Source organism: Sphaeramia orbicularis, chromosome 16, assembly GCF_902148855.1.
Source record: "Sphaeramia orbicularis chromosome 16, fSphaOr1.1, whole genome shotgun sequence".
Classification (NCBI taxonomy): domain Eukaryota; kingdom Metazoa; phylum Chordata; class Actinopteri; order Kurtiformes; family Apogonidae; genus Sphaeramia; species Sphaeramia orbicularis.
Window position 1 is genome coordinate 6,779,722 of NC_043972.1, and position 22,052 is coordinate 6,801,773.

General features: G+C 37.2%; 1 protein-coding gene across 3 annotated transcripts in view; it reads right to left on the bottom strand.

Annotated features, from left to right (window-relative positions):
- Positions 1-22,052, bottom strand: part of vps13b (vacuolar protein sorting 13 homolog B) — a 464,114-nt gene that overhangs the window by 400,725 nt on the left and 41,337 nt on the right. For all 3 annotated transcript variants that reach the window (XM_030157727.1, XM_030157729.1, XM_030157728.1), the window contains exons 10-15: positions 20,653-20,775; positions 19,124-19,261; positions 16,734-16,821; positions 9,953-10,138; positions 6,307-6,476; positions 3,064-3,258 (exon numbers count right to left, since the gene is read on the bottom strand). In XM_030157727.1, the coding sequence (XP_030013587.1) occupies positions 3,064-3,258; positions 6,307-6,476; positions 9,953-10,138; positions 16,734-16,821; positions 19,124-19,261; positions 20,653-20,775 (900 nt within the window). The remainder of the gene's footprint in view (positions 1-3,063; positions 3,259-6,306; positions 6,477-9,952; positions 10,139-16,733; positions 16,822-19,123; positions 19,262-20,652; positions 20,776-22,052) is intronic.

Here is a 22,052-nt window from a genome sequence, read left to right on the forward strand (position 1 = left end):
GATGTCCAGCAAACATCCTGCTTTAAAACAACACATCCAGGCCGTAACAGCCCAGACAGGGACACCCCAGGACACATTTGTTATCCAGGTTCCACAGAGAGGATTAGCTGAAATGTCTAAAGTCTCCAGAGTTGGACACTTGATTAGACACAGGAACAATACGTTACGTTCTTCATTACAACGCTCCTTTGACATCAAAGGTCCACTTTATTTGTCTGCATTATCAGCTCAGTTTATGAGTTAGTTAAATAAAAATACTGCAATGTATCCGAAGTAAAATAAATAAATAAAAACAATGCTCTTAAAAGTATGAACACATTTGACATTTGTAGAGGTGTTTATAGGATGGCACTCCTGAATCTTGTCATTCAGCAGTTGTGGATGTTTCCTTTCTGTTTTTCTATAGGCTTCAGTTAATGAGAAAATTTCACTGAAATCAAGACCACGTTTACAGTAGCTACAAACAAACATTCATTATAACACACTTCATTAACTCTAGACAAACGTTCAGAAAATACTTGTATTCCTCAACATTCACTGCCAACCAAAAGCATCTATTGACCGAAAACCTTTTAATAACTTTTTAACGACTAATCAAATCAATACATGAGATAATTGGTGTTAAATGCAGTTTGTCATCTTTTCATGGGTTTTTATTTGGATGTTGAGAGGCTCTGTAGTGAATGTGGAAAAAGTGTCACCCCTACAACATTGATTCACCAGTAAAACCTATGTAGTCTGATAAATGACAGTGACTGTGGATGCATGTTTCTATGTTCAGTTAATTAAATAGTTTGTTGAAAAAGTCACTTCAGTTTCGCTTCAGTTTTATCTGTTTTGATATAACCTTCAAATTTACTCTGAGCTTCCGTGAAGATTTGAATGATCATTAAATTAAATGTTGGAAAACACCTACTTTTTACTGAAAATTGCAAAATGCTGATGATAATATTATACTAAATGATGATGAAATACTTAAGTTAGATGTAGACAAAAAAAATCCTTTGGAAGGAACAATAATAGCCCTAGCTCTTTAAGTGGTTTAAACATCTTACTGAAACAACTCTTTAAAATCTAGTTAGGAATATATAAACAACTAAGGGAAACGTCACAGCTGGACAACAGTGTCCTGTAGTGTTCCATCTATTTGTTGGATGAAAACATGAGGTAGACCAGGACTGGACTGGAGGTCTTCACAGAACAGAGCTGAAATGTTTATGACCAGGTGAAAAGAGGTCATCATGGCCATTAAAAGGTCCATTAGGGTCATTTTGTAAAGAAGTGAAGTAGTACAGGGCAGGCATATTTACTTTTGGCTATTCAAAGTACTCAATATTTGTTCTATAAAACACAACAATGAGAAAAAAAGAACCCTGTGCTAAATAAATAAAATACAGAAAAGACAAAAGAGGCTCCTGGAATTAAACCATTCCATACAACTGCGATTTTCTTTAACACTGTACAGTATAATTAACATTTAGTGCTGTTTCACAACTGTCTACAACACAAAACAACTTGTTTAATGCAAGAACCAAATCACAACCACAAAAATAAGCTTTAAATTATAGGTCTTAACTGGGGCATGTCTTCTGATTGATATCTTGCTGTAGTACATGACATGTGGTATGAAGATGGTTACTCAGATCCAACTAACCTTTAGGGGGAATAAACAGATTTAGATGTAAAATTCAGATCCTAATTTAGGAAAACTATGAAACAGCACAAGCGATCAGTTCCTCGTGTTGGTCTAAAACACAGGGTTTGTAAGGGTTGTTTCACAACTATTGTTTGTTTGCTCTCATCCATTCAGAGGAGGTGGTAAACTTGGTGTGGTTTGTTTTTGGTTCTTTTTGTCTTGATGCAGAAAAAACAATCTAAGCAGACCAACATGCATTAAACGCGTCACACAAGAATACTGTCTGCTTTAATTTGTTGATGTGTCTGGGAAACAAGAAACTAAACAGATGGAGAAGGTCTGATCTGGACAAAAGACCTCCATTAATTCTTCAACTGCCTTCTAGGAACTGATAATAAAGTTTGTACACATTCCTGCCTGAAAAGTTATGGACATTTGTTCTAGTTATTGGTAATTAGAGCTGCACAATATATCGTCTGAGCATTGTCATCGCGATGTACACATGTGCAATAGTCACATCGCAGGTCCTGCAATGTAGGAGGCAAATGAACTCAATGTGTTCTCATCTAATTTCAGCCTGGGTACCTGACACACACTGCACGCAGCGATCCACCAATCACAATAATTCTTAATCAGTTTACCAAAGCAGACCACACCCCTGCACATGGAGTGAGTCGCTGGTAACAACATTGAAGAATGAGCAACAAACAAGAGAAAATCACCAAAAACAAAGACTTGGTGCCAAAAAGAAAAGCAACGTCAGTTATCTGGAATTATTTCAGCTACAAGGAGGATGATACTGAAACACGTGCTCTGTGTCGACAGTGCCTTGCAACTGTTGCCACAACGAGAGGTAACACAGCTAATTTGTTTGACCATTTACAGCAGCACCACACAGCTATTATATACTCCTCAGTATGTTTTCATATCGCAATATATATCACAGGGTTAAAAAAAAATCGCAATGTCAGTTTTTTCAAATATCGCGCAGCCCTATCGGTAATTATATTAGCAACAGCAGTTCTTGTTTTTAACAGTTGTAGTTCTGTTTGCTGTGTGTCCTTGTGTCTACCCCCTATCTCTCTCTCTCTCTTTTTTTAAAATTCTCTCCATAACCCCAGCTGGTCGAGGCAGACGACCATCCTCCAAGAGTTGGGGTCTGCTTGTTAAAAGCCAATTTTTCCTTCCACTGTCATCAAGTGTTTGCTCCTGGAGGATTCTATTGGGTTTCAGTAAATTGGTTTAAGAGTCTTGTTTAGACCAGCTCTAAATGTAAAGTGTCATGAGATAACTTTTGTAATGATGTGACGCTATATAAACAAAATTTGATTGGTTGAAAGTGAAACTAGTGAAACACACATCTACACAAACAATTCCATCAAATGGCTTTAGTCCGAGTCCGTCATGTTCATGGTTTCTCTGCTCACCTTGAGGTAGAGGTGTGCGTAGCAGTGGTGGAGCAGGTTGTCCGAGGGCTGACCAAGGCTGCTCACAGTGCCAACCAGCTCTTGGGCATACATGGGAACCGAGTGTTCGACGTTCACCCTTTCAACCTGGAACTGCACAGATGGCAGAGGACACACTGGCTGGAAGGCTGGTATGTTGACTGGTCCTTGTGGAGCCTTTAAGATTAGATGAGATTAGATTAGATGACTTTATTGATCCCACATTGGGGAAATTCACTGGTCAAGGTAGCAAGAGAATAAAGTGCAAAACCAAAAAATGTGCAAATATTGTGCAAAAGACAAAGAATGTAAAAATAGTAGTAACAGTAGTAAGTAAACTATATGCATATTTACAAAAGAGTGGAATTCCAAAAAAATAGACAGTACAGATGAAACCGCAGACAGAGACAGAATATGAGATTAAAGGAGTGATATTTTGCTTTTTTAAATGGAATTATGCATTTTAAAACATTTCCCTGTGGTCTACATAAACTACAGGGTAAGGAAGCAAAATTTACAAAGAACATTTAGTTGTTTTTTCTCAGCAGGCACTACATCAATTGTTTTGAAACCAAACATATATTGATGTCACAATCATACCTAACACTATTATCCATATCTTTTCAGAAACTTTTGCCCATATGAGTAATCAGGAAAGCAAACGTCAAAGAGTGTGTGATTTGCTGAATGCACTCGTCACACCAAATGAGATTTCAAAAATAGTTGGAGTGTCCATAAAGACTGTTTATAATGTAAAGAAGAGAATGACTATGAGCAAAACTATTACGAGAAAGTCTGGAAGTGGAGGAAGCAACAAAAAACGTACCAAAGCTTTTATTAAAGCTCTCAAATCCAAAATCCTAAAGGATCCAACCAAATCCATGAGAAAAATGGCAACTTGAGCTTGAGGTAGACAACAAGACCGTTAGAAATGCAGTAAAATATGATTCGAAGTTAAAATCTTACACAAGAACACCAAAACACTTGTTGGCAACAGCAACAAATCCAACTTTAGCAATTTTTGGGAATCATGTTTATGGCCGCCTTCTAGCCCAGATCTAAACCCTCTGGATTATGTTATTCGAGGCGTTTTAGAACATGCTACCAATAGAACATCACACAGCAATGTCGACTTTCTTAAAGATACTATTAAAGAAGAATGGGAGAAGTTGTCACCCGAATATTTGAGGAACACTTGCGCAAGTTTCAGGAAGCGTGTGAAGGCAGTTATTGAGAAAGAAGGAGGACACACAGAATAAAAACATTTTCTATTATGTCAATTTTCTTGTGGCAAATAAATTCTCATGACTTTCAATAAACTAATTGGTCATACACTGTCTTTCAATCCCTGCCTCAAAATATTGTAAATTTTGCTTCCCCACCCTGTAAATGCTATGCTTGGGTCTGAATTCTTCATTAAAGGTCCCGTATTATGCAAATCTCACTTTGTGAAAGTTTTCTTATAGTAGTGTGTGTTGCAGTAGCCTCATTATGAGGTTCGAATTTGAAAACTGTCTGTTTCCTCCCTGCCTTGCTACACCACATTTAGTGAAAATGCCTGCTCAAACGGCCGAGTTTGAGTTGGGTCCGCTTATGACGACATAAGCGGATTTAACTCCTCCCCCTGACTGTGCCCCCACCCTGGCAAAGCGAGCCCCGCCCTGGCAAAGTACTTCTTGGACAACAAACATGGCGAAGGCGAGACACGCAAGTTGTGGTGTTGTTGGCTGCACACACCAACACGATAGTTTATTTTTGCTCCTCACTTCCGAGCCTCTCCGAAAAAAGTGGCTGGATTATATCTGTGATGGCCATGTACCAAACGCTTGTATGTGTGTGCCCGGCATTTCACGGACGAGTGTTTTTCGAACATGGGTCCATACAGCTCCGGTTTAACACAAAGACTCCGAATCAAGAAGTACGCAGTACCAACGCTTCGTGACCCAAGTACAAGTGTGGGAGATGTAAGTTCTTATCATTTTTTTGTATCTTTACTGCATAACCCTACATTACGGATAAGCTTGTGTTTGTTGATGTGTACGTCTAACGTTAGCATGGCAGCTAACATAGCTCGGTTACTGCTGCTAACGTTTGCGTCCCCGTTAACATGCAAGAGCTGATAATATCGTGAGACATTCAACAGAACTACTTTGAACACGGGCCTTTTGTGGTTGGCATCAGTATAGTTAGCATCAAGCTTGTTTGTAGCTGCCTGCATTAGTGGCGGCAGGCGTCTTTCCGTGTCAGGTCCACGAACCCGACACAACACCGCCGTTTTCCGTCGGGGCTCAATCACGCCTCAAGGCAAAGAAAGCCAGTGTTTGGAAAGACGTTCTGTCTGAGACATGTGTATTGTAGACGAGAGAGCCATGGCTTCACAGTCAACATTAGCGCGTAGTACCGCTAGCGGAAGCCGCGTCCTCTCCCAGAGAGGGGAGGGGGAGTGGGCGTGGACAGATGCGTTCATTTGCATACCCGGAAGCAGGCCCAGAAACAGCCTGTTCTGAGGAGGGCTGGTGAGAGTGACTTTTTCGACCGCTGAAACTCCGAAAAAAGGAAGATTTTGGGGCGAACAAACTTAAATACTATGTTTTTGGGCTTCTGAGACCTATATGACGTGACTGAAAAATAGCATAATACGGGACCTTTAATTCAACTCCACAGGTCCACCTTCAACCCTAATTGTGAGTCATGACACCAGAAAGGTTGTTTTGAGCACTGGCCCTTTAAATGCAAATGACCCCTCCCCATCCAGGTTGCTGACTGTGCTGCTCTGTCCTGTTCAACCAGTTGAGTTCATTAATACAACCAACAACTTAACATTTTAGGTAATCGGCTCGAGGTTTGGACATATTTTCAGTTTTTACTACAACCGCTGCTGCTGATAAAAAATTATGGTGTACTCAGAGAAATGTTCGTCGGAAGTCTTTACCTTATGTGTACAAATGTTGTGACGTAACCAGTTCTAAATGTAACAAATTAATAAGGAATTGAAATGGGTTGTAGAAATCCACTTCATTTTTGCCGGAATGAATATAAAGATAGCTTTGCAGCACCTGGAGGGTTTAAATTCAAACTTCACAAACTATTAGGGTCCAAATACACAAATAAATGAACCAAAGACTAATAAAAAGTGGGTTTAGCTAAATATGACCCCTTTGAGGAAGAAAAAGAGACATTATAAGCAGAGTATTTGGATCTACAGAGTATGTTTCTGTGCATTACCTTGTGTCCCATGATGACAGGCATTAGTGTGTGAAGGAGGTTAAACTCAGCCATTGAGACAGTGACCGAAACTTGGAGTAGTGTGAGAGAAGTGAGTCTGGTTGGGATGAATTCCTCTAAGCTTGATATCTCCTCAGAAGTGGCTGGAGCATGGGTCTCCTCAACTATTTCTATGAAGTCAATAACACCACAGAGAGCAGCATGTTACAAAAACCAGTTACCATTTCATCATTTCAGAGTTAAATGAAAAGGGTTAAGACAGAGTATTAACAACAAGCGTTTACATTTTGGATTCATTATTTTATACAAGTGACTGTAACTACAACCTGTTATGTGTTATTAGAGATAGAACTTGTGAGAAAGACCAGAAACGTTTGGATATGAGTGATTTAAGACTGTTTTATGGAGAAAGGGGTTAGCTATAAAGCAAACCACGTTTTGAGTGGGTGCCTTTCCTCCGTGCCTGCAGCAATAAAACAAAAAAAATCTTTTCCAACAAAACCACCAACTCATACATAACATAAACATGCACCGTAAAAGTACTGGCATATAGAAATTACGTTCATTAAAGTGGCTGATTTAGAGTAGCTTTGTTTCTGAACTCTGATTTAATCCCTGATTTAATCTCTCGCTGTAAAGGTTAAAACCTCCAGAAATGAACTGAGTCAGCGTGGATTGGAGGCTACGAGGTCAGCACTGACCAAACTAAAGGACGGACCACAGCTCTGAAACACTGACACTACAAACCCCATCCACACTGAGGTGGAACAAAACCCCAGTTTCTTGTTACTGAACGGCCTTGGCTCTTGGCTTGGCTTGAGTCTATTAATTTAAGATTCGGCTCTTGCTTCAAGGTGGGCCCAGAAATTGATCGCTAAGTCGTCTTGCTCTTTGGCCTACCACTGAGACGCTCGATCTAATCATAAAGGGCTAGGGCTAAAGTCAATATCCACTGTTATTCAATAAAACAATGAGACGAAACTTTAACCTTAACATGCTTTGTATTTTCCTTCTGAAATGAACAACTTTTATTGTTCCTGTACTTGTTCCACCTATTGCTCTTGAGCAAAATGTAAGTCATGCATTAAATAGAGTGATAATAACAACACTGGGTATTCTGATTTCTGTTTACAGGTCAGTTTAGGGAGGAAGGGAAAGTTAATCCTTCTAGGCTTTTGCAAGAGATGTACAAGGAGGAGCAGGAGAGAAATGGACAGGGAGAGTAGAAAGATAGTGAAGTCTTTGACCTTCTGACCTCTACTTCTGTCACAGCAAACACACAAACACTGTCTCAGTCTGATTACAGTATACAACAAAAGCATAACGCTGCAATGTAACGATGGAGTTGACCATCAGTCATCCTTCCTGGGAAAAACTACTAAACATTTTCATAAAACTTGGTGACATGGTCAGACATGAGCTAATGATGAATCCAGTAAATTTGGATGCAGATCCTTAAAAATGATAAATTCAGAATTTTATGCCACCCCCAGTCTAATGGACATTTCAATACTCACCCTACCTCTGTGCAATTATCACAACCCATGCACCCTGTTTTTAATTTTACCATGTAGGCTATATGTCCTTTATTACTCATATATATCCTTATATGTTGTTAATGTCTTATCTGTTTTATAGAGTTAGCTTTTGTAATACTCAGTTTATTTAAATCCAGATTAAAGACCCACCTGTTCTCAGCTGCATTTGAACAGAGTTCTTATTCAGAACTTCAGATCTGCACTGTTTCTTTTAAGCTTAAAGTTCTTTTCTGTATCTGTTTTGTTTATTTAGGGTTTTTTTTGTTTGTTTGGGTTTTTTTAGTGCCTATACTTTTTATTGCTTCCCTGCACCCTGCTGTAATGCTTTTATGTTTTATGTAAAGCACTTTGAATTGTCTTGTACATGAAATGTGCTATACAAATAAACCTGCCTTGCCTTGCCTTTTGTATATAGTAGTATTTGCAAAGTTAGTATTTCATCTTTGTAGTTTTTGTATATTGCCAATATTTTTCAGCATTTTGTTTGATATTGTTATACAGTCTTTTACACTTTAAGTGTGCTAAACAAATTTTAATTGCTCCTGTAACAATGAAAAAAAAAGATCAATTCTTCTATGTCACATCCATGTCAGACCAGACTGAAGTGAAGGGTTTTAATAAAGCTATTCAGTGTATTTTATGGTGACACAGAATTCCTCACTATATTATAATTGATTATTTCTGTGAATAATTTCCTGTCTTCACTTTTAGACGAATCTGGAGTTGAATAATGGACAGACAAATGTTTTCACAAAACTTAGTGATGTCATAGGAACCTGACCGATGACCTTTTGGATATAAAATGTCACCAATTCATCATTTTATCCTATTACACATTTGTTTAACACAGGATAATCTGTCAGCCCGCAGCATTTGGCAAAAACTAATGCCGATTTTCATGAACACAGTAAATTTTGAAACAGATCCTTAAAAAGTTAGAAACTACAATTACCATCTCAGACTTCTATACCACTGTGAACCAACCAGGTTACAGTTCACATCCACATCTGTCCAGACTCATTTGCATAGTGAAGGATTTTAATTAAGGTTATTTTATGGTGATATAGAGTTTCTCACTACATTGAAACTTATGATTTCAGTGAGTAATTTCCAGAGGAGAAACATTCAGGTTTCACTTACAGACCTGGTGATAGATGGTGTTGAATAATGGACAGAAAATGTTTTAACAAAACATCATGATGTCACAGAGAAGTTAACCTTTGACATTAAGGATATCAAATGTCGCCAGTTCATCATTTAATCGTAATACATTTTAATGTGAATTCTTGTTAGAATTACTCCAAGAATTCTTGAGTTATAGTGAACCTGAACCTTTAAATATTGTGGATGGAGAAGAAGAATGAACGCTCTTCTAGTTTATAGAAGCTATAATAATGTAATTAACTGAGAGGAGAGAGGAAATGTGCAGTAAGTAGAGGACAGAGTGTACTTAAACTTATTTTCAGATTCTGTAATAGTTACCTTGGCTAAAAAAAAAAAAAAGAGCTTCCTCTTATCTCGTCTCAATTTCTCAATCCCTTCTGGGGGTCTATCTAAACTGGCCCTTCTCCAACATATGCCAGAACAAACAGACACGTATAGAAACAGGAAGGAACACGATGACCTACCCGGCTTTAGTCAAAAGCTCTAAAGTAATTATTCCATCATCTATTATCTATTGCAGATGCTTCAACAACCGAAACCTACGGATGTTATCATTTCGAAAAAATTTGAGTTATTGCTACAAATATTACACAAGGGTACAGATTGAAAGTTGTTTCATAACATCCCAGAGATGAGCTCATCAATAGCTGTGCAGGGCCGATCACCAACAAAGGTGTTTGGTTTAACCTCCCTCCTGTGGTCCAAAAGGTCACTACTTTCATGTACAGCTGTGTGTTGAAAGACGGGTTGTGCAAGGAAATAACAATGTAATGAGGGTACTGTAAAATGCAAGCTGTTGCTGTTTCTGATAACTTACAGAGGAAAGAATACAGAAACAGAAGATAACCGGACACAATGCAACACAAGGTATCTGGTAAAGCAGAAAAGAAGGCTGTAGAGCGAGTCCAGTAAATGAGGAGAACAGTAAACACGTGGTGTCTGACCTCGCTGTGGTTTGCAGTAAGGTTCGTATTCGTGGTCCATGGCACATGTGACCATCTTGAGAATGCGGTGAACTGCGCTGCTGTGGAGCCTGACGTCCAGAGGTCCAACCACCAGCCGCTTGATGGACGTCTCCTGGACAGTGGGTGCTACCTCCTCTGGATTAATTACCGTGAAGTCCTGAGAGCCTGCAAACACAAAAAAAAAACACGAGTTACTGGGATGTTTAACTGAGGGTCTATGGGTACTATCACACCAAACTGATTTGGTCCAGACTGATCAAAACCAAAAATACAGGTATTAAAGTTTCCTAAAACCAAACAGCCGAACCTGGATCCAATGAAAAGAGGTGGTCTTAGTCCAGATCAAATTTAACTATGGTCCAGTTCCTTCCTAATGTCAAATTGTGTTTTTTGGATGGTTTGGAAATTCAGACCAAGTACGAGGAACCACAGCAGGCTATAATCATCCATTATAAAAGAGACAGAAAGAAAAATAAGCCATGGTAGCACATAGTTTTAGAAAGTAGAAAGAAACAGAAACTTAACATGAAAAATATTAAAAAGCATGAAAGACAGGAATATGAGAGAACCACAGAACAATGACATGATCATAAATACACCAGTAGTGATCCTGTAATAATAAATAGTAGAACAGACACAAAAACTTGTCCATTCATTTTTCTCTGGTCAAACACATCAACATCAGAAACCCATCTACAAATCAGTATAAGCTACAGCAGCAAGCAACCCACATGGGTAATGATGACAAAAATACTGGGACATCACACCTGCAGCTTGAATGAACTCTCATTCTAATTGATTTGAAATATTATCATGATAAACATGTTTAATAATTACCATGATGTAAATCAGTATTTGGCTGAATTGTCTTTGTGACTGAAAATTGAAGAAATAATATGGCTTATAATGATCAATTATGGTCAGAATGTGGCACATATTCAAAAAACCTAGCGGTAGAACATTTAAAATAATAAAACTAACTGTGAAGATGACAGAGGTGATATCAAAATATTGATTGCAATGGTATTTATTGAAATATAAAATGATATTTGATACTGGTGGGGGTGGAAGACATCTTGGGAAATCCAGATCATCCTCTTCATCTCATACCAAAGTCTGATGATTCAGTCTTTCTTTCCTCTTACTTTTATTTTTGACACTTTTTAAATAATATTTTAACAATTAAATTAAGTTTATTTTAAGACCTCTGTCTAGATATGCAGAGTTTACATGTATATACAGTTTCTTATTTTACTTTCTATACATTTTTATTAGCCTATAACTTGTATTTATAATTTATTAGAGTGACAACAACTACCAGCCAAGAATTCCTTGTATGCGTTAACATACTTAATGAATAAATATGATTCTGATTTCGTTCTATTTATTTTATTGAGCTGAATAACACTTTAAGTGACAAAGTCACAATATTATGAAAAGCAACAAAACTGATCAAAACAGCTTTTTGAAATCTTGATATCAAAATTGAATATTTAAAAAAAAAGAAAAAAAAACTCTGTATCTATATTATGACATTTTTATTACCAAGCCAATTAGTTTACATAACCCTCTATGACCTTGAATTCAATGTGTCCTAATTCTTTTGTCCATAAAGTCTAAGTACATCATTGCACTCACACAACTGCAAAAAGAAGCTAAAACTAACCAAACACATCACCGTGTAACAGAATCACTAGCTTTAGTTTGTACTTTGATGCTGTTTTTCATTCGTCTGATGAGGAGGGAGACATTTTTTCTGCTCCTATTAAAAGTTTCAGGTATGTGACCAACCAGAAAGATCTGTGACATCACAATTACTGTGGAGCCAATCGTGACCTCGTACTCTATATTGACCAATCTGGTGTGGAGTATGTGGCGGTGGTGTAACGCAGCAGCACAGAGTGGCGTACACAGCCCTGATTCACTGGAATGATGAATATTCCAAATGTCCACTTCTCTCACACAGCTGTCCCTTCATTCATCCCAGGCCTCTGTTCCAGAGGTCGACTTAAAAGACTCAGCTCCCCGGCAATAAAAAGGGAGAAATTAAAAATAAAGGAAGGGGGTGGATGAATGGCAGAGGGGGAGGTAGAGGACAAAGGGTCACAACTTGCCTTATTCCCATTACATTCCACGGCTGAACTGCACATCCACACAGCGAATAATCAACAATGTGAATTCTAGTTTTTTAGCTGGAACGGTTGGGAGACGGTTTAAAATTCTCATTGAATTTGGAGATTTATAAAAGGGCAACGGGCAATGCCACTTCCCCTTCCCTTCTTCAGCATGATTTGGCTGCCATGGATTAGGCCTAATATCAACCATATGGCTGCAGTTAGAACGGTCAGTGGAATAATGAGGAAGCTGAAATTAGCCAGGATTTAGACGATTTAAAAGTGTCTCCATTTCCCAAGATCTGAAAAAAAAAAAAAAAACAGCAGAGAGAGTAAAAAGAAAAGCAAAATCTTCACCGTTGCTTTAATGTGAAGTCGATGGTGAGTGTGACCTGGGTCGGGTGAGTCAGCTCGGGGTTTGTGTTATTCCCCTGGCAGTGGAGACTAATTTGTTTGCTTGACACTGAATCTGGTCCGTGTACAAGAAAAGAAACACTGACAGAGGAGAAGCATTCCAATTGGCAACAGTAACCTCAGTCATCCCACAGGAGAAGAAGACTGACATTTATCCTGCTGTCAGAAACGTGTTTGACGACCCAGAATGACACTATCACTGTTTGGTTTTAATTTAGATGATTATCTGCTGACAGTGGAAGAAACAATAGGCCAGTCAGACAGAGGCAGAGGCAAAAACAGGCCGAGGGAAAGAGGTAAAAACAAAAGGGAATTTATATGATTCATTTAAACTGTATCTGTGTATTCATACTGTTTATGTGAGTTAGCTTATTGATGTTTAAGTGTAAATTCCTTGACAAACTGCTCTTCTATTTTCTTCCCTATCTTGCTGTTCTCTATCTCCTACCATTTTTAATACAGAGATGTATCCTTTCTTTTATTAATATTATTCTTGCGTTTGCTGCTGTCATTTTGTAACACAGGGTCATCAAAAAAGTTAAACTTACTGTTTTTTCTTCACTTACGAACCTAAATAAATGCATATCAATAGAGATTATAAACTAGGTTTCCTTGTCACATTCAAAATAAACCGGGGTATCTGCAGGTTTGATGAAGCCAAATTTCTAACTTTTAAGGATGTTTTTCAAGGCATCTTTGGTCAAATTTCAGACCTTCCATTAACATAAAAATAGGACCAATGGCCTTGTAGTTTATCAGCCAAATTAAAAGCTTTGGGAAATGTATCCAGATGCCATTTATTATCACCCAGTTATGTGTATTTAGAGGATTCCCGGCGATGACGTCACTAGGAATCCTCTTCTGATCACGTGAATGAGGTTATTTCTAAACAAATAACATGCAAAGGATCACACCGCGCATGCTCGAAGGAAGTACAGTCGGCAATTGGTTGTTGACAATAACGTGACCGTACTCCTTTACCTGAATGATGTTATTTGTAAACAATCAAACACGTGCGTCTGTAACACGCAGACATGTAAGAATTTGGATACCTCAAAACAACAAATTCGAATTCAGTTTAATGGTGCCAAGCAAATCAGCATATGGCTACCATGTTTTGGTCATATTCCAATCAGATCTGTAAAAAATTCAAATTCCAACTTGATATCATTGATATTTACTTATTTATTGGATCAATCCACTTCCTATCTCTTATAATGGGAAAATTTTTCAAAGTCGCACCAAATCCAGAATCAGATCCGGTTCGAAATAATTTCAATACCTTGTGTTGACATCATCATGAAGAAGCTGTATACCATGTTTGAAGTCAATCAGAATTGTAGTTTTGGAGAAGAAGACGATTGAAAGTTTTGTAACGGACAACGGACGACAGATGACGACACCAGACGATGCATGACGACAATAGCTTACAGCCTCTCGGCTGGTAAACTAAAAACCAGTCCAACAGGCCTCACAGTTATTGTGTTGAACCAGTATTAACCATGTTTTAATCCACGAATGTTACATTTCCATTTGTCCGTGACTAATGTTTGTGCTAATGAATGATTGTTGGAGTTATTATACACTAACATGCACAAAAAGCACACTAAAATACGAAAAAAAACAAAATGTACCACAATGAAAAAAAAAGGTAAAATATACAAAAATATGCTCAAATACACAAATAAAATAAAATACACTAAACATACACAGTGCACCTGCATGTTTATTCATTCATTCATCTTCTAAATCCATTTCATCCTCAGTAGGTTCGTGGGGGGTGCTGGAGCCTATCCCAGCTACCTATGTGCGAAGGCGGGGTACATCCTGGATGAGTCACCAGTTCATTGCAGGGCTCTGCATTTTCGTCATCATCTTTGGTCAAATTTCAGGCCTTCCATTCACATAAAAACCAGTCCAACAGGCCCCATAGTTATTGCGTTGAACCAGTCTTAACCATGTTTTTATCCATTAACATTACATTTCCATTTGTCCATGACTAAAGTTTGTGCTAATGTCGTTGAAGCTGCTAAAGCTCATACCTGAACCCCTCCACCTATAAATGACTGTTGGAGGCTCCACTCATTCCCATCTCCATTAGGATCAAATGATCAACACTAATGACACATTTGGCTAATTTTGGAAAAAGCATTACCAAAAAATATAGCAAATATCATTTATTGTGTTTGTTGAATTTTTCAGACCTTTGAGTGATAGATTTAAGGATTAATTATTAATTTGAAGGACAATTAAGGCCTTAATTTAGAACAATCACACTTAAGTCTTTTGTCTTACAATGTCACATGCATCATATTCAACATGTTGATGAATACATGATGACATAATTCAGTTATGTGATTACCTCTACTGAAGGACCTACAAATTTTAGATTAAGGGGATAATGATCCTAATCTGGACAACACTATCCTATATATGCTTTTGCTGTTTTATATTTTCTATTTCATTTGTTTTCTCTGTAAAGCAGTTTGTACTTTGATTGAAAAGTGCTCTATAAATTATTATTATTATTATTATTATTATTATTATTATTATTATTATTATTATTATTATTATTATTTGATGAAATGGTCTGTTGAGGGAGTCACTTTTTTTTTACATTTATGGGAGGATAAAATGATCAACACGAATTACACATTTGACTAATTCTGTATAAAGATTTACAAAGTAAATACAGCAAATATCATTTATTGTGTCTGTGAAATTTTTAAGACCTTTCTGTGTCAGATTTAAGGATTAATGATCAGTTTGATATATAAATTAAGGCTTTAATTTAAAGATTTTTTAAGACTTTTTATGGATCTCCATATACCTTGTTTTGAACACAGGAAGGGGTGGTATCGTCTCCTTTAAATCGAGTGATGGGCATGTTTTTTTTACTTTAAAATTGTGGATGTCAGTCAGGTTTCATCTTTTCTAAGAGTCTCTGTCATTTGTACAAAGAGCATCTTAGAAATTAAACGCTCAACAATTACACATTAAAGCACAGAGGCGTTCGTCGGCCAAATATAACATTTCAGATTGTACAGAGAATGCTTTATCTCTTAATGGTAACTTCAGATCTTGGAGACTTGAATAAACATTCTTGAGTGCTTGGACTGAGGAATGAGGAATCCTGACGGTCTTCAGGCTTCTGCGAGGGAGACTGACACCTAATTAGGCAAAAGGGGCCTATTCACTTTCTCAATAGCTTACAGGTAGAGACGGGGGAAACAGTGTTTCAACAAGCAGCAAGGAGAAAGAAACTCAAATATGTGTCAGCACAGACTAAACACTTCTGACAGCTGCCCTCCAGGTAAGTTTGGGGTGAGAGCGAGGACAGGAAGGGTCAAGGACCAGGTGGCTGTGGCTTAAACAAGACAAACTCTTTCTTCAAGTCTCCGCGGTGCTTGTTTGACAGAGAGAAGCGAAAGAAAAAAAGAGACTGAAAGACAGAGGGTACGAGATAGATAGCAAGAAAGAGAAGAGTGCCTAGAAGATGTAAGGCAGGGATGTCAAATATACGGCCCGCGGGTCAAAACCGGCCCGTCAAAGGGTCCAATGCAGCCCGTGGGATGAATTTGTGAATTCCAAAAAAATTGATACTGAAGATATTAACAATCAATGGCGTCAAAATCATTTTACTTCAGGCGGCACATACAGACTAATTTGATCTCAAGTGGGTCGGACCCATAAAATACTGTCATAATAACCTATAAATAATGACAAATCCAAAATTTTCTCTTTTAGTGTGGAAAAAATTCTAATTACATGAAAATGTTTATATTGACAAACTATCCTTTCACAAAAATGGCAATAATCTGAACAAATATGACTCACAAGATATGTCTTAAGTACAATTTTAACAATATTTTGCGTGTTACTAAATGTTTTGTGTATTTGTTGTAGGTGCAACACACATATGTCAACGATAAACTGAGGTCTAATACTGTTAAAATTCCACTTATTACTTTCAATAAATCTCAGGTTGTTCATGTTATTCACATTTCTTAAAAGGATAGTTTGTAGACCTAAACATATTCATCATGTAATTTTACTTTTTTCACTTCAAAACAGAGAAAGGTTTGGAGTTGGCATTATTTACAGGTTATTATGTTATTATTTTGTGTATGTGGCCCCTGAACTAAAATGACTTTGACACCCCTGACATAAGGGAACAGAAACAAGAAGTAGGCAGGGCAAGTAGACAAGCTCTGGGAGAAGTCGGACAATACCTTTGCCGCTGCTGTTCTCCATTGTGTAGAGGTAATCCATGTAGAAAGCACCAAAGCGCTGCATGCCCGCTATCTCCGTGTAGGTCTCCTGTCAAACAAAAGGAGAGCTGGGTAAACACGGCAGTAAGGGAGCAAACACACTGATAGCCTTTAATAGTGGCACTGACAGGGGTCGTGGTGGATGCAGAAACGGGGGTCAAGTCGGAGATAAAAAAGTTATTCGGGTTCTTAGTTAAACATCATTTTAACGGGAAACAATACCAAGAATATTCTGAGCTATTGACAAAAACTTGAAATGAAGTGATAATGATTTACTTTTCTATGGTTAATAGAGTGTTTAATATGTATACTTCATATATATATATATATATATATATATATATATATATATATATATATATATATATATATATACACACATATTTACAGCTATATATATATTTTTTTGTTTGTTTGTTTTTGTTTTGTTTTGTTCTGTAGTATTGATAACCTCTTTGCTGCTACTTTAATTATAACTGCACGGAGCCACTGTAATAATAATTAATTAAGTAATAATGTTAATAATAATTAATTGTATGCATTTTGTGTTATAATCGTCACTCCCAGACCTCACTTTCTTGTTCTTGTTTTGTAAAATTAAAATGTTTAGAAATAAAAAGTGTCAAAAAAAAAAAAAAAAAAAGGATTCTGATTTTGATAATGGACCTTTCCTACGACTAACACAATCAACATTTTAGAGCAATAAGATGAAAACTGCATCAAATTAGACAGTCCTGTAGCTGTGTTCCATCTTCATTGTACTTTACAATGCATTGGAAGTAATTTATTAGATACCAGGTATGTTCTTTATTGAGAAATAAGCCACTGATAACAGGAATTGAAGGTTTCCCCATTCATTCAGTACTTGGATGTACGCCACCAGAAATAAATGCGTATCTTATCTGGAAGAAGACAGGACATTTTTATAACAAATCAAAACCCCCTGACAGGAGATTTGACCGATACTTTCATTTTAAAAATTGTGAAACATGACTTGGAAGTGCAGCTTTAACAAGCACGAATGCGATGTGAAAGGTATCTTCCTGTATTATGTTAAGGGTTTGCATGAAACTGCTTTAAATCACATCTCACACAAGCTCAAAAATTGATATTTATTTTATAATTTGACCAAAAAATGCAGGTTTCAGGTTTTAGGGTTGATGATGGAACATCCAAGCAGAGAAAAAAATAACGCTGGAAGAAAAAAAGACCAACAAAACGGTTTAAACCCAGTTGAAATGCAGAGTTACGCCTCCATCTGCATGTATTGGTAATATCAAGTTAACTCTCAAAGAACCATGAATGTTTCTCTAATCTTTTACCAACTAGAGTTTCACTACAATATCATTTATTAGTCTACAGTTCAAGAGCTATTGACCCTGTCCTGGTGAATATTTGAAAGATATTTCTATTGCACATCAAACCAAACAAAAACAAACAGCACAAAAACAACAAGAAAGGATACGAGTGACAGAGACCACTTACACACATTTAACATCCCCCACCCAAAACCTACCCACTGGTTCTCCAAACACAAATTTCAATAGTCTTATCAGAGGGGCGGGTTAATGAGTAATATTTATTAGGGGATCTCTGATGGCTCTGACATGCTTTTGGATCAAAGCCATTGGCTGTTTTCAGAACCGCTAATGAATTAACACTAAAACCTTTGACTTCTTAAGAGTTTCAAGTGGAGACTGATCGATAGGTGGATGGATGGATGCAGGCAAACAATTGCTTCACAGAGGGCGGTGAACATTTCTTAGAAAAGTCAACACTGCAGCTCTGATGGCTGATGAAGTGAGTTTTAACACTACTTGATGCGAGGAGATAATCCAGCAGACTAAAAAAACACACTGAAAATTGCCAACACGGGGACTGAAATATGAAAACAGTACTTAATTTATCTAATTCATTTACCAATACACATAAAAACAGCTGTCTATTTCTGCTATTTAGTCTTTTTTCTTCACTAATGAGAATAAGGAAAGTCTCCATAAAGTGAAGGCGATGTGTAAGTAATGAGCAACACCAAGTTCATAATGTTTAATTAATTCTCTTAGCATTACTGTCGTTTTAATGACTGTGTTGTGTAATTTTTTTGGCTTGAACCATGAGGTGCTTGTTGAGTTGGTTATTGGCCCAGTTTGGCTTCTACCTCACTACTTAATTCTTGCAATATGGTCTGAGTTTGTGCTATCAGTTTGATAGTTTTCTGAGCAAAAATGCCTGAATATGAGCTATGCTGTAATGCTGCTCAGACAGATGGCTACAGGCAAAGTTAAATCAGTTACAGTGCATGTAGAATTGTGCTGAAATTGTGGAAATTCGAGGTCTCATTTGATAGCGACCTTGTGATTAGCGGCATCCAGGATGAACTCAGCCCTGACCCCGTTGTTCTCCGGACTACGGTAGTCGAACAGGGAGTTAGTTAGGTAGGTCATTCCTTTACTGCTCAGGCTGTCGCCACAGGTGAAAAACACAGCATCCTGCAGAGACACAGTAGGAAAAAGAAAAAAAGCACGAGGAACATTTAGTCATAATCATACGTTTAAGGCAAAAAAAATACCCAAAGAATACCCAGAAAACATTTATTAATAAGGGAAAAAAATCAGTTAAAGGGGGTTATATAATTTTTTAAAAAAATATGAGGGTGCACAAAACAAGGACGAATTTTTGTGTTTCTGTTTGTGGAGTGAAATTATAAAACTACGTCCAAATATATTTCAATTTAAACAGAGGAATAAAGATATGATTTTGTTGAGATATGGGACCAAAATGTTTGTATATCAGTGGGTTTTCTCCTGTTTATTTTTTGGGTGTGAGGGAGAAAAAAATTGAAGTAATGATATGATGATGAATTATTATTAGTAGTATTTTCCTCTGATGGGATGGTCATTGTTTTGGGGATTAACTAAGTATTTACATTAATGTCAGGAGGTTGAAATTTTGTAATAATTTATTAGCTAGTTTATTTAAATCCAGGTTAAAGACCCACCTGTTCTCAGCTGCATTTGAACAGAGTTTTTATTCATCAGATCAGATCTGCACTGTTCCTTTTAAGATAAAAGTTTTTATCTGTTTTATCTGCTTGTCTGTTTTATCTGTTTATCTGTTTTATCTATCAGATTTTTTTTTGTTTTTTTTTTGTACTTTATTTTTTATTATTTTAATATAAGGCACAAAACAAACAGAAATGGTCACAGGTATATTCAAACATTTACATACTGTTTACTGTCCACAGATTGAATGAAAAAGTCCCTTTTTTTCCAGTATTTTACACCCTGTTTGTTTGTTTGTTTGCTTGCTTGTTTTTCTCATGCCTATACTTTTTATTGCTTCCCTGCTGTAATGTTTTTAATGTTTTATGCAAAGCACTTTTAATTGTCTTGTACATGAAATGTGCTATAGAAATAAACCTGCCTTGCCTTACATGATTTAGGGAAAAAGAGTGAGATTAAATAAGTGTTTACTTCTTCTCACTCCCTTGTGGATGTGTAAATAACACTAAACTTGTACAAAGTATTGCTCTTTAATAATAGGATTAATTTATTTTTGGTGGTTTTCTGTTGCTTTGGGGATTTACTTTGTTGTCTTTATTATGATTTTTTTGTCCATTCATATCATCCAACCCTATAAAACATCTCCTTCTTAACCAGTTTAATGTAAACAAACTACTCTCACCTTTTAATTTTAATAAACCAAAGGTGAATTTAGAGTAAAACATTAACCACAATTGGAGATTTCAGTGCAAAAATGGTGCGGATGATGAGACTGAGACTGTGACATGAAGAAATGTCAAATAACAGAAGGCAGACTCCTCCATAAACAAACCAGACTGTCTTTTTATCTTTCCTTGAGGTTTTAAGGCTGTCTTTACCTCTTCACTTCGGTTCATGTTTTCCTCGAAATCTCGTACTCCCATGATGCTTTTCAGGCAGAGCGCCCGGCAGCCCACAAAACCAATCTGACAGTCGAAGAAGGGTTCCCCCATCATCAGCACCTGAGAAAAGACAGAGGATGAGCTGTGACGTAACCGGTTTTTATGCTCCTGATTTACTCGTGTCTGCGTAAAGAATAATGTGAAAATTGGAATCGTTCTCTCATCACTGAGGAAAATAAAATATACAAAGGCCTTGACAGTTCATAAATTCTAAGGCCTATTAATTCATTGAAATGGATGTTAATATACTTGGTTGCATGGCAATGGAATCTGAGAAGAGACATTAGGATGTGATCGTGTAAGGTAAATTAAAACTGAGTCAGGTGTAATGAGGGGAAAATACTATGTTCTGTATTCTTTTCCCTCCACAGAGAACACCCAGGACAGAAAATGTCTTTAAGCAGTCAACAGAAGCCTTGTAAAACCATAACAGTGCAATAATTCACACAAATTAGTTTGACTGTACTGCATTTTTACATTGCAATAAAACATATAATGTAAAATGAATGACACTTTAAGACTGAATTTATTGTGTGCTTATCTCAAACAGGGTTCTCCACCATGACCATTTTAGGACTAGTTTTGTTTGTGGTGCTCGTGTGAGGTTACGGGTTCTTTTCATTGTGATAAAAAAGACCAGGGGTCAAGCAGCTTCCATGAGCCCTTGAAACAAGAAAGGTGTGGCTTTTCCCTCACACATTGTGCTTTTACTTCATCTAGCAGACAACCAAACAGAGAGCAATCCAATAAAACTTTACGTTTCACCACACAATAATTACAAGGCCTAGTTTCCCCCCCGTTTTACTAGCCATTCCTTGCCTTTCAACGCTCTCACTTTTGGTCCCGGTTCAGACTCCTCTTTCCCTCTTCCAGCAAAAGCATAAATTACAGAAATTGAAATTGGAAATCTCTCAAATTTTCACATCTGGTAGAAAGCTTAAGGGCAGAAAACCCCTTTTCTACCCCAACCAGGTAATCAGAGAAAAGGTTTAACATTTTTTTCTACGTTGAGAAGAAATGCGGAAACGATCAGACTTGGGGTTGACTCAGGCACAGATTCCACTGTGTTCAACACAGGCCACGGATCAGTGACCCACAGAGGAATAATGACTGCACCACCACTACCACTACTCATAATAATAAGAATAATGACGGCGCTGGATCAAAACGAAGCACAGGCGTCTTTTTACAGTAGGGCTGCATTGACCACAATGAGCTGCTTGTTGAAATAATTTGAAGGGTGCATAAATTAGGGATTGACCAATTATTGGCTCTAATGGTCACATTTTTAATATTATCAGTATCTGTATTTTTTTTATCCATCAAAATGAATAAAT